Consider the following 17,677-nt stretch of genomic DNA (forward strand, 5'->3'; position numbering starts at 1 on the left):
AAACCTCAGGTAAGCCTGATGCGGAGGATAAATGGGAACATGTAAGTAGGCATGTTTTATGTCCACCGACACCATAAAATCCCCTTCCTCCAGACTGGAGATCACTGCTCGGAGAGACTCCATCTTCAATTTGAATTTCTTTAGGTAGAAATTTAGGGATTTCAGGTTTAGGATTGGTCTGACCAAACCGTCCGGCTTCGGGACCACAAACAGGCTCGAATAAAAGCCTTCTCCCTTTTGTGACAGGGGAACCCTGACGATAACTTGATTTTGACACAACTTTTGTATTGCGTCGCAAACTACCTCCCTGTCCGGAAGAGAAGCTGGTAAGGCCGATTTGAAAAAACGGCGAGGGGAAACGTCTTGAAACTCCAGCTTCTACCCTTGGGATACTATTTGTAAAACCCATGGGTCTAGGTCTGAACGAACCCAAAACTGACTGAAGAGTTTGAGACGTGCCCCCACCGGTGCGGACTCCCGCATATGAGCCCCAACGTCATGCGGTTGAATTAGCAGAAGCCTGGGAGGACTTCTGCTCCTGGGAGCCTGACAAGGCTGGTGATCATTTACCTCTTCCCCTTCCTCTAGTAGCAAGGAAGGAAGAACCTCGGCCCTTCCTGTATTTATTGGGCCGAAAGGACTGCATCTGATAGTGATGCTTTTTCTTTTGTTGTGGAGGAACATAAGGTAAAAAGCATGACTTACCCGCGGTAAATTATCAAGGCCGTCACCAAATAAAGCCTTACCTTTATATGGTAGAGATTCCATACTTTTCTTGGAATCGGCATCAGCATTCCATTGGTGTATCCACAACACTCGTCTAGCTAAGACTGCCGTGGCATTGGCCTTAGATCCCAAAAGACCAATATCTCTCGCAGCTTCCTTAAGGTAGGCTGCAGAGTCCTTGATATAACCCAGCATCATGAGTATCTACATCAGAAGACAAGTTGTCTGCCCACTTTTCGATAGCACTACTTACCCACGCAGACGCAATGACAGGTCTGAGTAGCGTACCTGTGGTCGCATAAATGGACTTTAACGTAGTTTCTTGTTTACGAACCGCAGGATCCTTAAGGGCCGCCGTGGCAGGTGACGGAAGAGCCACCTTTTTAGACAAATGTGACAGGGCCTTGTCCACGGTGGGGGGTGACTCCCACTTTTCCCTATCCGCCGAGGGAAACGGATAAGCTACCGTAATTCTTTTTGGAATCTCAAACTTTTTGTCAGGAGCTTCACAGAGGTTTTCAAATAGCGTGTTCAGTTCATGAGAGGGAGGAAACGTTACATCAGGTTTCCTTTCCTTATACATACAGACCCTTTTATCAGAGACAGCCGGTCCTCGGTGATATGTAATACCCCTTTAACAGCCACAATTATGTACTGAATGCTTTATGCCAATTTTGGGTCTAATCTGGAATCGCTATAGTCGACACTGGAATCAGTGTCTGTGTCGATATCAGTGTCTGCCAATTGGGCCAGTGTACGTTTCTGTGACCCTGAGGGGACCTGACTTTGCAGTAACATATCTTCTGCAGATTTCTTCCATGCCTGTGTCTGAGACTCAGACTTATCTAGCCTCTTGCTAATAAGAGCCACATTAGCATTCAAGGTGTTCAACACATTTATCCAATCCGACGTCGCCGGTGCCGACAGGGTCACCGCTGCAGCCGTTTGTGTCCCTAATACAGCCTCCTCCTGGGAAGAGCCTTCATCCTCAGACATGTCGACACACGTGCACCAAACACCCACAGACACACCGGGCATATAGGGGACAGACCCACAGTAAAGCCTGTCAGAGAGACACAGAGGGGATTTGCCAGTTCACACCCCAGCGTCCAATCAGCAGTTCTGAAGCGCCCAATAAACGCCAAATAAGCGCTTTTTATATAAAGTATATTGCTCCAAATTTAGCCAGTGACCCCCCCCCCCTGTTTTGCGCCCTGATACCTGTCAGTGTGAAGGAAGGACCAGCGTCTCTGCAGCCTGATGGAGAGAAAATGGCGCCGAGTGAGCTGTGAGGACGAAGCTTCGCCCCCTTAATGGGGCGCTTCAGTACCGCTTCTTGTATGATTATAATGGCGGGGGTTTTGGGACAGTACCTCTGCACTAATGTCCCCTCTTTCCAGATGTCCACTGAGGATTTATTAGCTGCCCAGGATGCCCCCCCCCCCCCCCGCACACCCTGCACCCTGTAGTGCTACATGTATGTGGGAGCTTGGCGCGCAGCGTCCGCACGCTGCAGTACCTCAGATAAATGCCGTCACTGAAGTCTTCTTTTCTTCATCTACTCACCTGTCTTCTGACTTCTGGCTCTGAAAGGGGGTGACGGCGGGCTGCGGGTGTGAGCATCTAGGCATACCCAGCGATCAGCACCCTCAGGAGCTAATGGTGTCCTGTAGCCAGAAGCAGAGCCCTTGAGCTCACTGGAAGTGGGTGATACTCCTCTCCCCTAAGTCCCACGAAGCAGGGAGTCTGTTGCCAGCAGCCTCCCTGAACATAAAAAACCTAACATAAGTCTTGTCAGAGAAACTCTGTAGAGCTCCCTGCAGTGCGTCCAGTCTCACTGGGCACAATTATAAAACGAGTCTGGAGGAGGGGCATAGAGGGAGGAGCCAGTTCACACCCTTTCAAAGTCTTAAAGTTCCCATGTCTCCTGCGGATCCCGTCTATACCCCATGGTTCTATGATGACCCTAGCATCCTCTAGGACGTATGAGAAAATATATTTTCCATACCTCGTTGATCTTTTAATCCTGACACAGATGCAGGAGTTGCTCTTATGTAATCTGCGACAGACAATAACATGTCTGCAGAACCATGGGTGGCTCATAAATTGGGAAAAATTGTTTCTGGTTCCGTCACAACAGATGACTCATTTGGGGCTGGTACTGGATTCAGGTCTTCAGAGAGTAAGTTTAAATCTGAACAAGATATCCAAGGTTCACTCAAGGATTCAGGACTTGTTACACAGTGAAATGGTATCCATTCACGCAGCAATGCGGGTGATGGGTTTGATGGTATCAACGTTCGACATGGTGGAGTATTCACAATTCCACTCAAGGCCTCTGCAGCTTCTGATTCTTGCCAAATGGCATGGGTTGCATCAGACAATAAAAACACAGACCCTGTCTCTTACAATAGAAGTAAGAAGGTCATTAGCCCGGTGGCTACAGACATCCCATCTGGACAAGGGTAGACCCCTTTGGATATCAGATTGGGAAATTCTGATGATAGATTCCAGTCTTCAGGGCTGGGGAGCAGTGTCAGAAATGTGTTTTCAGGGGCAATGGACCAGGGAAGAAAGTTGCCTGCCAATAAACATATTGGAACTTTGGGCCATATATATGGCACTGATTCAGGCAAAGGACATTTTTCGGAGAAAACTAGTCCAGATCTGCTCAGGCAATGCAACGGCAGTAGCGTACCTCAACCATCAGGGAGGAACTCGAAGCCGGAAAGCGATGGAGGAGGTAAGTCACATACTAAAGTGGGCAGAACTTCATCATCCAGCCTTGTCCACAGTGTTCGTACTGGGAGTCCTAAACTGGGAAGCGGACTTTCTCAGTCGACACGCCATTCAGGAAAATGAATGGTCTCTACACCCGGAGGTCTTCCAGACGCTAGTGGACAAGTGGGGGTTTCCAGAGATAGATCTCATTGCATCCCATCTGAACAACAAAGTTTTTGCTTATGGGGCAAGAACAAAGGATCCCAGAGCGATCTTTGTGGATGCCCTGTCGGTCCCATGGGACTTTCATCTGGTTTATGTGTTTCCTTCAATCACCCTATTACCCATGGTGGTGAGAAAGATAAAGCAAGGGAAAAGTGCCGTGATACTAATAGCTCCGGCTTGACCCAGAAGACATTGATACACAGATCTGCTGAGTATGTCGATGGGTGTTCCACTTCTGTTCCCTCAACATCCAGATCTACTGATGCAGGGTCCTTGTTATCACAGACATCTGGATCGACTGTCTTTGATGGCGTGGCTCTTGAAACATCTATCCAGAAGTCAAGAGGATTCTCACAACAGGTAATTCAGACTATGCTCAGAGCAAGGAAACCTTCCTCAGCTTGCATTTATCACCGAATATGGAAAACCTATATTCATTGGTGCAGTGAATTGAAAATGTACCCTAAGGCTTTCAGAGTTTCCAGGGTCTTAGCATTCCTTCAGGCTGTAATGGATAAAGGTTTGAAGGTGGCTTCCTTGAGAGTGCAAGTGTTGGCATTGACTGTATGGTTCCAAAAGAAAATTGCCAATTTACAGGATGTGCGTACTTTTTTCCAGGGAATGCTGCACATTCAACTTTTTTTGTTCCTCCTACAGTGCCTTGGGACTTAAGTCTAGTCCTGAAAGCCCTTCAAGTTGCCTCATTTGAACCACTTAATAAAGTGGATCTTAAATGGTTGACAGCTAACGTTCTCTTTCTACTTGCTATTGCCTCAGCTAGAAGAGATTCAGATTTAGGGGCATTGTTATGTCGCTCTCCTTTTCTGATATTTCATCCAGATAGAACGGTTCTCAGAACTAAATCTGGATATCTTGCTAAGGTGGTGACTAAATTCCGCCTTAAGGAAGAAATTGTTGTACCAACTTTTCAAAGGCCAGGTCTTTCTGTGGGAGATGCATCTTTGGATGTAGTCAGGGCTTTAAGGATCAACGTGGATCGTACCAGTGCCATCAGAAAGACAGATTTTCTCTTTGTTTTCTACGGATTTCACAAGAGAGGATGGCCTGCTGACAAGCAAACACTAGCGAGGTGGCTTAGAATGACGATTTCAGAAGCATATTCTCAAGCTGATCTCCCTAATCCAGCTAGTGTCTCTGCTCACTCTACTCGTAAGGTAGGTCCGTCGTGGGCAGCACAATGTGGTGCTTCAGCGGAACACATATGTAAGGCAGCCACACGGTCTTCCATTAACACATTCATTAGACATTATGCCTTTGATACCTTTGCCTCAGGATGCTGCATTCGGGCGAAGGATTCTCCTTTCCAGTCTGGAGCGTCCCCTTCACTAAATTGCTTTGGGAAATCCCATTGTTATCCTGTGGATAACTGTGGACCCTGCCAGAGAAATATACGTTATGGTAAGTCCACAGGATCCATAGGGATCCCACCCTGACTCACCTGATCTGAGGATCCTTTTACTCACTGGCCTCTTCCTTCTTGTACGGAAGGGTGTGCATGTGTGTTCTTATCGCCTGATTAAGGCTCTCTATGATGCTCCTGCCTTGAGCATTGGAATACAACTGATTTGCCTGAGCAAGGAGGCGGGGATATATGGACGGGACCCGTTGCAAGCTGGGAGGCTGTCGCTTCATCATATCCCATTGTTATTTTGTGGATCCTGTGGACTTAGGAAGAATACTGATATCAACGGTAAGTTCTTACCATAACGTATATTCCCTTGGGTGGAATAGACGCCTTTTGGCCAGCGTCACAGGAGAAATATCCGGAAATAGCTGCATATTATCCAGGCACTCAGCTGTGGATGAGGAAGACAAAGCAGCCTGTAGGATACGTTCTTTAATATGAAGAAAGTGGACCCTGAGCAGAGTGTCCCTCGGTGCTTGGATAGGGGCCTGTTTGGACTTTGGGAGCCTATGGATCTTATCAATAAGAAGGTCCGCAGCAGAAGCCTTCGGTGAAAGTTTCTGACAAGAGGACCGTGGCATAATCATAAAGCTCAGCATTTGTAGCAGAATCCGGAACGCCCATTATTCTGATATTATTTCTCCGAGACCTGTCTTCTAAATCAATGACTTTATCACAAATAGACCGGGTCTTCCTGAAGAGTGTCATGAGCTGAGATCAGATCTTTGTGAGACACAACAATCTCTTTCATCTTAGTCTGTACGAGTGCCAATCTCACTGATACCGGACCTCAAAGCTTAAACATGATGTAATGCAACGCAAATAACACAGTAATGACCGATAAATTCCACTAGAGGTCAGCGTGATACAGACGTGAAGCTCTCGACACAGAGAGACACAAATGGCAAAATATATTCAGTGGCTAAATCCACAAAATAATATACTGTGAGGTTGTAATCAGAGTGTAATGAGCTGTACTCAGACGATACGTGATACTGGGCTCTGCATGTAGACTGAGAGGAAGTAGATGATAGTGGTACCATATAAATAGAAGGTAGTTTCACCTCCAGGCAAATGCTTCAATTTAGTGTAGTGACCCCGGTCCAACCGTCAGGACACTTATTTAGCAGTTTATATCAATTTTACACATTATTGAAGGCAGAAGGCAAAGCATGCGATGGCTGGGTACCAGGATCCAAAATGGCAGCCACCTCACCTCCCAATATCACCGCAGGGCTCCGGTGACTGTGGGCAGACCCTTCTGTCCTCAGTAGTAACGGGAGCTGCGCACCTGTGTTAGCAGGAGAGTAAGTGCTCCCGCCTGAGCCAAAAGCGCCTCCAAGTCAGGTGGCCGGAGCGTGCAGGAAAGACTAGGCACACTTAGCCCCAGAATACAGCCCGTGGCTTCAGCGGCGTCACTAGGCTGCGGTAATGAACAGTGCGCGGAGCGAGCAGCTTTAGGGCAGTAGGAGTGGTGGAATTAATAGATTGGGTCTTGGTCCCAGCGGCGGCTGAGAGCTATCAGGTAGGGTAGATAAGAAGCCACTTAGTGAGGAGAGCTCCAGAAAGCACGTCTGGATGGACTCAGGCCACGCCCCTCTTATTTATTATTTTATATACTAACAGGGGTGACAGGTGTGGTACAGCCCTGCAAAGGCAGATCCAATCTCTTTCTCATAAGACTCTGCTGTCTTCCCTGCACTCTCACTCAGATGTTCACTGCTGCCAGTAGCACACGTATGAGAAGCAGAAGTATGGCGGCAGCTGTATAGATTCTGATATGTAATTCTCTGTATCATACTTACTGTGCACACCATCATCCTTATTACTATTGAGAGTATAGAGGTAAGACACTGATGATAGGGGTGTAACAGGGTATTATAACCTAGCAGATGATGATGATGATGATGATGATTGCAGTGTATTATATGGTGTATTGCATGTAAAATTCCTTGTTCCACACCTACTCTGCTATAGCAATATACCTTATATAAGGGTGAGTAACACATGTACAGGCTTACCAGTGTATGAGCACACACATAAAGGAATGCTACCTTACCAATGCTTCCAGGAGTAACGTTAGGAGACATTTCTCTGATCCATCAGCTCATATGACTGATGTTATTGTTCATCTAGAATCTCCAATTCATACGATATGTTTCCCATCCATTGTTTTACATTGGTGCTGACATAGGACTTGCCGAGGGACTACGTCTCCATTTATACTTCATGGTTCGTTACCAGTACAAGAGAGAGCTATATCTAAGTCTTATTATAATATTACATTTGTTATTGTGAGTGTTCTCACGAGGGTGGACACAATGATAATCTGAGACACAATATTATAAAGCCTTCATTAAAAGTTATGTTTTATTATACACACACATTTACAATTAAGTGTCCCAGAGAGTCGTCTTCTCCTATTGTTTACAAGATTAATATTGTTACAGAAAATGTCACATTTCCATAATGTATTTTATTTCCAGCAGGTGGACACACAAGCAGGAATATCTCAGAAGGACATCTAATGTTATCCCCGGATTGTGACATAAAAGATAATGACAGTAGACAGGATTCTCCAGGAGATAACCCCATTACCCCAATTATACATCCAGCTCTATCAGCTGATCCCTCTGATACTGGGAAATGTTCTCCTGATCACCCTGATATTGGTGCATCTGTTACAGCTCTGACAGTAGATACAGAGTTTCCGTGTTCTATAGATGCCAAATGTTTTACACAGAACACAAAGCCTATTAACCCACACACAGGTAAGGTAGGTGAAAGGCCACTGATATGTTCTGAGTGTGGGAAATGTTTTACATACAAATCACAGCTTGTTATACATCAGAAAAGTCACACAGGTGAGAGGCCATTTTCTTGCTCTGAGTGTGGGAAATGTTTTGCACGGAAATCACATCTTGTTATACATCAGAAAAGTCACACAGGCGAGAGGGCATTTTCTTGCTCTGAGCGTGGGAAATGTTTTGCACAGAAATCACATCTTATTAATCATGAGAGAAGTCACACAGGTGAGAAGCCATTTTCTTGCTCTGAGTGTGGGAAATGTTTTGCACAGAAATCACATCTTATTAATCATGAGAGAAGTCACACAGGTGAGAGGCCATTTTCTTGCTCTGAGTGTGGGAAATGTTTTGCATGGAAATCACATCTTGTTATACATCAGACAAGTCACACAGGCGAGAGGCCATTTTCTTGCTCTGAGTGTGGGAAATGTTTTGCACGGAAATCACATCTTGTTATACATCAGAAAAGTCACACAGGCGAGAGGGCATTTTCTTGCTCTGAGTGTGGGAAATGTTTTGCACAGAAATCACATCTTATTAATCATGAGAGAAGTCACACAGGTGAGAAGCCATTTTCTTGCTCTGAGTGTGGGAAATGTTTTGCACTCAAATCAGATCTTGTTAGACATCAGAGAAGTCACACAGGTGAGAAGCCGTTTTCTTGCTCTGAGTGTGGGAAATGTTTTGCACTCAAATCAGAACTTGTTAGACATCAGAGAAGTCACACAGGTGAGAAGCCATTTTCTTGCTCTGAGTGTGGGAAATGTTTTGCACAGAAATCACATCTTATTAATCATGAGAGAAGTCACACAGGTGAGAAGCCATTTTCTTGCTCTGAGTGTGGGAAATGTTTTGCACTCAAATCAGATCTTGTTAGACATCAGAGAAGTCACACAGGTGAGAAGCCATTTTCTTGCTCGGAGTGTGGGAAATGTTTTGCACAGAAATCACATCTTATTAATCATGAGAGAAGTCACACAGGTGAGAAGCCATTTTCTTGCTCGGAGTGTGGGAAATGTTTTGCACAGAAATCACATCTTATTAATCATGAGAGAAGTCACACAGGTGAGAGGCCATTTTCTTGCTCTGAGTGTGGGAAATGTTTTGCACTCAAATCAGATCTTGTTAGACATCAGAGAAGTCACACAGGTGAGAAGCCATTTTTTTGCTCTGAGTGTGGGAAATGTTTTGCACTCAAATCAGAACTTGTTAGACATCAGAGAAGTCACACAGGTGAGAAGCCATTTTCTTGCTCGGAGTGTGGGAAATGTTTTGCACAGAAATCACATCTTATTAATCATGAGAGAAGTCACACAGGTGAGAGGCCATTTTCTTGCTCTGAGTGTGGGAAATGTTTTGCACTCAAATCAAATCTTCTTATACATCTCAGAAGTCACACAGGTAAGAATCCATTTTCTTGCTCTGAGTGTGGGAAATGTTGTCTAACAAGATGTGATTTACTTACACATCACAGAAGTCACACAGGTGAGAAGCCATTTCTATACTCTGAGAAATAAATCATCTCTTGTTGCACACAATAGGCATCACTCAGGTGAGGAACCATTTTAATCTTCTGGAGTATACTTATCATTGCCATGCGTTGTTCTTCAAGGTTCTTTACCTATCCTATGCTTTTTGCAATATACATGCTACTGGTGGGTGAAATAATCTTCACACCACGTGCAGCAATATATGCTTTATGGCAGGCATGTCCAAACTGCGGCCCTCCAGCTGTTGAGAAACTACACATCCCAGCATGCCCTGACACAGCTGTAGCATTCTCTGACAGCAAATCTGTGTCAGGGCATGCTGGGATATGTAGTTTCACAACAGCTGGAGGGCCGCAGTTTGGATATGCCTGCTTTATGGGGTGCTAGGCTGTGTGCACATAGCATATGAGCAGCAACCACAATTTGGGACAGCACCTTTAAGCGTATTTTCTTCTAAAACACACTTATGAAAGATCTATTTCTGGAAATAGTTATCATGGTAACACATGCCAGGTGATTTTTAATGGTTGTTGAAATTAGGAAAAATGTTAGATGACATGTATACGTGAATTTTACATAGTGAAAGTAGTTTGTTGTTAAAAAATAATAATATTTTGTCTTGAATAAAACCAGATGGTTATTTATTATACAGGCGTCTTCATTCATATATGCGCCATCTAGTATTATAGCGCCAGTAGTCATCTTTTCTTTCTGAAATAACCAGATGTCATGCCCTCATCTACCACTGCTATGCAGATGACCTGTTCTTTGCTCCGGGTACTGAGTACCCAGTACCAATCCTAAATGGTTGTCTAGCTGAGCTCCAGGTGTGGGTGATGCCAGTTGGCTGTGACTCAGTCCTGGTGAAACAGGTCCATATGGTACAAGTTCACCAACAAAGGGCAGGCTACAGCTCAGCTTTACCTACCAACCAGACTTACCACATAACACCCATTCTCTGTTCCTTTCACCGGCTGCCTATAAGATGGTGACTATTACATAATCTTACTGACTCTCCCAGCCCTACATGACCAGGGTCCATGTACCAGAAGCAGCTTCTGCCTCCTTACTGACTTACTGTAGGGCCCTATTACATAATCTTACTGACTCTCCCAGCCCTACATGACCAGGGTCCATGTACCAGAAGCAGCTTCTGCCTCCTTACTGACTTACTGTAGTCCCCTATTACATAATCTTACTGACTCTCCCAGCCCTACATGACCAGGGTCCATGTACCAGAAGCAGCTTCTGCCTCCTTACTGACTTACTGTAGTCCCCTATTACATAATCTTACTGACTCTCCCAGCCCTACATGACCAGGGTCCATGTACCAGAAGCATCTTCTGCCTCCTTACTGACTTAATGTAGGCCCCTATTACACACTCTTACTGACTCTCCCAGCCCTACATGACCAGGGTCCATGTACCAGAAGCAGCTTCTGCCTCCTTACTGACTTACTGTAGGCACCTATTACATGATCTTACTGACTCTCCCAGCCCTACATGACCAGGGTCCATGTACCAGAAGCAGCTTCTGCCTCCTTACTGACTTACTGTAGTCCCCTATTACATAATCTTACTGACTCTCCCAGCCCTACATGACCAGGGTCCATGTACCAGAAGCATCTTCTGCCTCCTTACTGATTTAATGTAGGCCCCTATTACACACTCTTACTGACTCTCCCAGCCCTACATGACCAGGGTCCATGTACCAGAAGCAGCTTCTGCCTCCTTACTGACTTACTGTAGTCCCCTATTACATAATCTTACTGACTCTCCCAGCCCTACATGACCAAGGTCCATGTACCAGAAGCAGCTTCTGCCTCCTTACTGACTTACTGTAGTCCCCTATTACATAATCTTACTGACTCTCCCAGCCCTACATGACCAGGGTCCATGTACCAGAAGCATCTTCTGCCTCCTTACTGACATAATGTAGGCCCATATTACACACTCTTACTGACTCTCCCAGCCCTACATGACCAGGGTCCATGTACCAGAAGCAGCTTCTGCCTCCTTACTGACATACTGTAGGCCCCTATAATACAATCTTACTGACTCTCCCAGCCCTACATGACCAGGGTCCATGTACCAGAAGCATCTTCTGCCTCCTTACTGACTTAATGTAGGCCCCTATTACACAATCTTACTGACTCTCCCAGCCCTACATGACCAGGGTCCATGTACCAGAAGCAGCTTCTGCCTCCTTACTGACTTACTGTAGGCACCTATTACATAATCTTACTGACTCCCAGCCCTACATGACCAGGGTCCATGTACCAGAAGCAGTTTCTGCCTCCTTACTGACTTACTGTAGGCCCCTATTACATAATCTTACTGACTCTCCCAGCCCTACATGACCAGGGTCCATGTACCAGAAGCAGCTTCTGCCTCCTTACTGACTTACTGTAGGCCCCTATTACACACTCTTACTGACTCTCCCAGCCCTACATGACCAGGGTCCATGTACCAGAAGCAGCTTCTGCCTCCTTACTGACTTACTGTAGGCCCCTATTACATAATGTAACTGACTCTCCCAGCCCTACATGACCAGGGTCCATGTACCAGAAGCAGCTTCTGCCTCCTTACTGACTTACTGTAGGCCCCTATTACATAATCTTACTGACTCTCCCAGCCCTACATGACCAGGGTCCATGTACCAGAAGCAGCTTCTGCCTCTTTACTGACTTACTGTAGGCCCCTATTACATAATCTTACTGACTCTCCCAGCCCTACATGACCAGGGTCCATGTACCAGAAGCAGCTTCTGCCTCCTTACTGACTTACTGTAGGCCCCTATTACACAATCTTACTGACTCTCCCAGCCCTACATGACCAGGGTCCATGTACCAGAAGCAGCTTCTGCCTCCTTACTGACTTACTGTAGGCCCCTATTACATAATCTTACTGACTCTCTCAGCCCTACATGACCAGGGTCCATGTACCAGAAGCAGCTTCTGTCTCCTTACTGACTTACTGTAGACCCCTATTACACAATCTTACTGACTCTCCCAGCCCTACATGACCAGGGTCCATGTACCAGAAGCAGCTTCTGCCTCCTTACTGACTTACTGTAGTTCCCTATTACAGAATCTTACTGACTCTCCCAGCCCTACATGACCAGGGTCCATGTACCAGAAGCAGCTTCTTCCTCCTTACTGACTTACTGTAGGCCCCTATTACAGAATCTTACTGACTCTCCCAGCCCTACATGACCAGGGTCCATGTACCAGAAGCAGCTTCTGCCTCCTTACTGACTTACTGTAGGCCCCTATTACACAATCTTACTGACTCTCCCAGCCCTACATGACCAGGATCCATGTACCAGAAGCAGCTTCTGCCTCCTTACTGACTTACTGTAGACCCCTATTACATAATCTTACTGACTCTCCCAGCCCTACATGACCAGGGTCCATGTACCAGAAGCAGCTTCTGCCTCCTTACTGACTTACTGTAGTCACCTATTACATAATATTACTGACTCTCCCAGCCCTACATGACCAGGGTCCATGTACCAGAAGCAGCTTCTGCCTCCTTACTGACTTACTGTAGTCACCTATTACATAATATTACTGACTCTCCCAGCCCTACATGACCAGGGTCCATGTACCAGAAGCAGCTTCTGTCTCCTTACTGACTTACTGTAGGCCCCTATTACATAATCTTACTGACTCTCCCAGCCCTACATGACCAGGGTCCATGTACCAGAAGCAGCTTCTGTCTCCTTACTGACTTACTGTAGACCCCTATTACATAATCTTACTGACTCTCCCAGCCCTACATGACCAGGGTCCATGTACCAGAAGCAGCTTCTGCCTCCTTACTGACTTACTGTAGTCACCTATTACATAATATTACTGACTCTCCCAGCCCTACATGACCAGGGTCCATGTACCAGAAGCAGCTTCTGCCTCCTTACTGACTTACTGTAGGCCCCTATTACATAATCTTACTGACTCTCCCAGCCCTACATGACCAGGGTCCATGTACCAGAAGCAGTTTCTGCCTCCTTACTGACTTACTGTAGGCCCCTATTACATAATCTTACTGACTCTCCCAGCCCTACATGACCAGGGTCCATGTACCAGAAGCAGCTTCTGCCTCCTTACTGACTTACTGTAGGCCCCTATTACATAATCTTACTGACTCTCCCAGCCCTACATGACCAGGGTCCATGTACCAGAAGCAGCTTCTGCCTCCTTACTGACTTACTGTAGTCACCTATTACATAATATTACTGACTCTCCCAGCCCTACATGACCAGGGTCCATGTACCAGAAGCAGCTTCTGCCTCCTTACTGACTTACTGTAGGCCCCTATTACACAATCTTACTGACTCTCCCAGTCCTACATGACCAGGGTCCATGTACCAGAAGCAGCTTCTGTCTCCTTACTGACTTACTGTAGACCCCTATTACACAATCTTACTGACTCTCCCAGCCCTACATGACCAGGGTCCATGTACCAGAAGCAGCTTCTGCCTCCTTACTGACTTACTGTAGGCCCCTATTACATGATCTTACTGACTCTCCAAGCCCTACATGACCAGGGTCCATGTACCAGAAGCATCTTCTGCCTCCTTACTGATTTAATGTAGGCCCCTATTACACACTCTTACTGACTCTCCCAGCCCTACATGACCAGGGTCCATGTACCAGAAGCAGCTTCTGCCTCCTTACTGACTTACTGTAGTCCCCTATTACATAATCTTACTGACTCTCCCAGCCCTACATGACCAAGGTCCATGTACCAGAAGCAGCTTCTGCCTCCTTACTGACTTACTGTAGTCCCCTATTACATAATCTTACTGACTCTCCCAGCCCTACATGACCAGGGTCCATGTACCAGAAGCATCTTCTGCCTCCTTACTGACTTAATGTAGGCCCCTATTACACACTCTTACTGACTCTCCCAGCCCTACATGACCAGGGTCCATGTACCAGAAGCAGCTTCTGCCTCCTTACTGACATACTGTAGGCCCCTATAATACAATCTTACTGACTCTCCCAGCCCTACATGACCAGGGTCCATGTACCAGAAGCATCTTCTGCCTCCTTACTGACTTAATGTAGGCCCCTATTACACAATCTTACTGACTCTCCCAGCCCTACATGACCAGGGTCCATGTACCAGAAGCAGCTTCTGCCTCCTTACTGACTTACTGTAGGCACCTATTACATAATCTTACTGACTCCCAGCCCTACATGACCAGGGTCCATGTACCAGAAGCAGTTTCTGCCTCCTTACTGACTTACTGTAGGCCCCTATTACATAATCTTACTGACTCTCCCAGCCCTACATGACCAGGGTCCATGTACCAGAAGCAGCTTCTGCCTCCTTACTGACTTACTGTAGGCCCCTATTACACACTCTTACTGACTCTCCCAGCCCTACATGACCAGGGTCCATGTACCAGAAGCAGCTTCTGCCTCCTTACTGACTTACTGTAGGCCCCTATTACATAATGTAACTGACTCTCCCAGCCCTACATGACCAGGGTCCATGTACCAGAAGCAGCTTCTGCCTCCTTACTGACTTACTGTAGGCCCCTATTACATAATCTTACTGACTCTCCCAGCCCTACATGACCAGGGTCCATGTACCAGAAGCAGCTTCTGCCTCCTTACTGACTTACTGTAGGCCCCTATTACATAATCTTACTGACTCTCCCAGCCCTACATGACCAGGGTCCATGTACCAGAAGCAGCTTCTGCCTCCTTACTGACTTACTGTAGGCCCCTATTACACAATCTTACTGACTCTCCCAGCCCTACATGACCAGGGTCCATGTACCAGAAGCAGCTTCTGCCTCCTTACTGACTTACTGTAGGCCCCTATTACATAATCTTACTGACTCTCTCAGCCCTACATGACCAGGGTCTATGTACCAGAAGCAGCTTCTGTCTCCTTACTGACTTACTGTAGACCCCTATTACACAATCTTACTGACTCTCCCAGCCCTACATGACCAGGGTCCATGTACCAGAAGCAGCTTCTGCCTCCTTACTGACTTACTGTAGTTCCCTATTACAGAATCTTACTGACTCTCCCAGCCCTACATGACCAGGGTCCATGTACCAGAAGCAGCTTCTTCCTCCTTACTGACTTACTGTAGGCCCCTATTACAGAATCTTACTGACTCTCCCAGCCCTACATGACCAGGGTCCATGTACCAGAAGCAGCTTCTGCCTCCTTACTGACTTACTGTAGGCCCCTATTACACAATCTTACTGACTCTCCCAGCCCTACATGACCAGGATCCATGTACCAGAAGCAGCTTCTGCCTCCTTACTGACTTACTGTAGGCCCCTATTACATAATCTTACTGACTCTCCCAGCCCTACATGACCAGGGTCCATGTACCAGAAGCAGCTTCTGTCTCCTTACTGACTTACTGTAGGCCCCTATTACATAATCTTACTGACTCTCCCAGCCCTACATGACCAGGGTCCATGTACCAGAAGCAGCTTCTGTCTCCTTACTGACTTACTGTAGACCCCTATTACATAATCTTACTGACTCTCCCAGCCCTACATGACCAGGGTCCATGTACCAGAAGCAGCTTCTGCCTCCTTACTGACTTACTGTAGTCACCTATTACATAATATTACTGACTCTCCCAGCCCTACATGACCAGGGTCCATGTACCAGAAGCAGCTTCTGCCTCCTTACTGACTTACTGTAGTCACCTATTACATAATATTACTGACTCTCCCAGCCCTACATGACCAGGGTCCATGTACCAGAAGCAGCTTCTGCCTCCTTACTGACTTACTGTAGGCCCCTATTACACAATCTTACTGACTCTCCCAGTCCTACATGACCAGGGTCCATGTACCAGAAGCAGCTTCTGTCTCCTTACTGACTTACTGTAGACCCCTATTACACAATCTTACTGACTCTCCCAGCCCTACATGACCAGGGTCCATGTACCAGAAGCAGCTTCTGCCTCCTTACTGACTTACTGTAGGCCCCTATTACATGATCTTACTGACTCTCCAAGCCCTACATGACCAGGGCCCATGTACCAGAAGCAGCTTCTGCCTCCTTACTGACTTACTGTAGTTCCCTATTACATAATCTTACTGACTCTCCCAGCCCTACATGACCAGGGTCCATGTACCAGAAGCAGCTTCTGTCTCCTTACTGACTTACTGTAGACCCCTATTACATAATCTTACTGACTCTCCCAGCCCTACATGACCAGGGTCCATGTACCAGAAGCAGCTTCTGCCTCCTTACTGGCTTACTGTAGGCCCCTATTACATAATCTTACTGACTCTCCCAGCCCTACATGACCAGGGTCCATGTACCAGAAGCAGCTTCTGTCTCCTTACTGACTTACTGTAGTTCCCTATTACATAATCTTACTGACTCTCCCAGCCCTACATGACCAGGGTCCATGTACCAGAAGCAGCTTCTGCCTCCTTACTGACTTACTGTAGGCCCCTATTACACAATCTTACTGACTCTCCCAGCCCTACATGACCAGGGTCCATGTACCAGAAGCAGCTTCTGCCTCCTTACTGACTTACTGTAGTCCCCTATTACATAATCTTACTGACTCTCCCAGCCCTACATGACCAGGGTCCATGTACCAGAAGCAGCTTCTGCCTCCTTACTGACTTACTGTAGTCCCCTATTACATAATCTTACTGACTCTCCCAGCCCTACATGACCAGGGGCCATGTACCAGAAGCAGCTTCTGCCTCCTTACTGACTTACTGTAGTTCCCTATTACAGAATCTTACTGACTCTCCCAGCCCTACATGACCAGGGTCCATGTACCAGAAGCAGCTTCTGCCTCCTTACTGACTTACTGTAGGCCCCTATTACATAATCTTACTGACTCTCCCAGCCCTACATGACCAGGGTCCATGTACCAGAAGCAGCTTCTGCCTCCTTACTGACTTACTGTAGGCCCCTATTACATAATCTTACTGACTCTCCCAGCCCTACATGACCAGGGTCCATGTACCAGAAGCAGCTTCTATCTCCTTACTGACTTACTGTAGTTCCCTATTACATAATCTTACTGACTCTCCCAGCCCTACATGACCAGGGTCCACGTACCAGAAGCAGCTTCTGCCTCCGTACTGACTTACTGTAGGCCCCTATTACATGATCTTACTGACTCTCCCAGCCCTACATGACCAGGGTCCATGTACCAGAAGCAGCTTCTGCCTCCTTACTGACTTACTGTAGGGCCCTATTACAGAATCTTTCTGACTCACCCAGCCCTACATGACCAGGGTCCATGTACCAGAAGCAGCTTCTGCCTCC

At 46.6% G+C, this 17,677-nt stretch overlaps 1 protein-coding gene across 1 annotated transcript in view; it reads left to right on the top strand.

Moving 5' to 3' along the window:
- Nucleotides 1-17,677, top strand: part of LOC134984065 (zinc finger protein 850-like) — a 119,987-nt gene that overhangs the window by 24,657 nt on the left and 77,653 nt on the right. The window contains exon 6 of the mRNA XM_063949704.1: nt 7,585-9,413. Within this exon, the coding sequence (XP_063805774.1) occupies nt 7,585-9,413 (1,829 nt within the window). The remainder of the gene's footprint in view (nt 1-7,584; nt 9,414-17,677) is intronic.

This window comes from Pseudophryne corroboree (genome assembly GCF_028390025.1).
Source record: "Pseudophryne corroboree isolate aPseCor3 chromosome 3 unlocalized genomic scaffold, aPseCor3.hap2 SUPER_3_unloc_33, whole genome shotgun sequence".
Lineage (NCBI taxonomy): Eukaryota > Metazoa > Chordata > Amphibia > Anura > Myobatrachidae > Pseudophryne > Pseudophryne corroboree.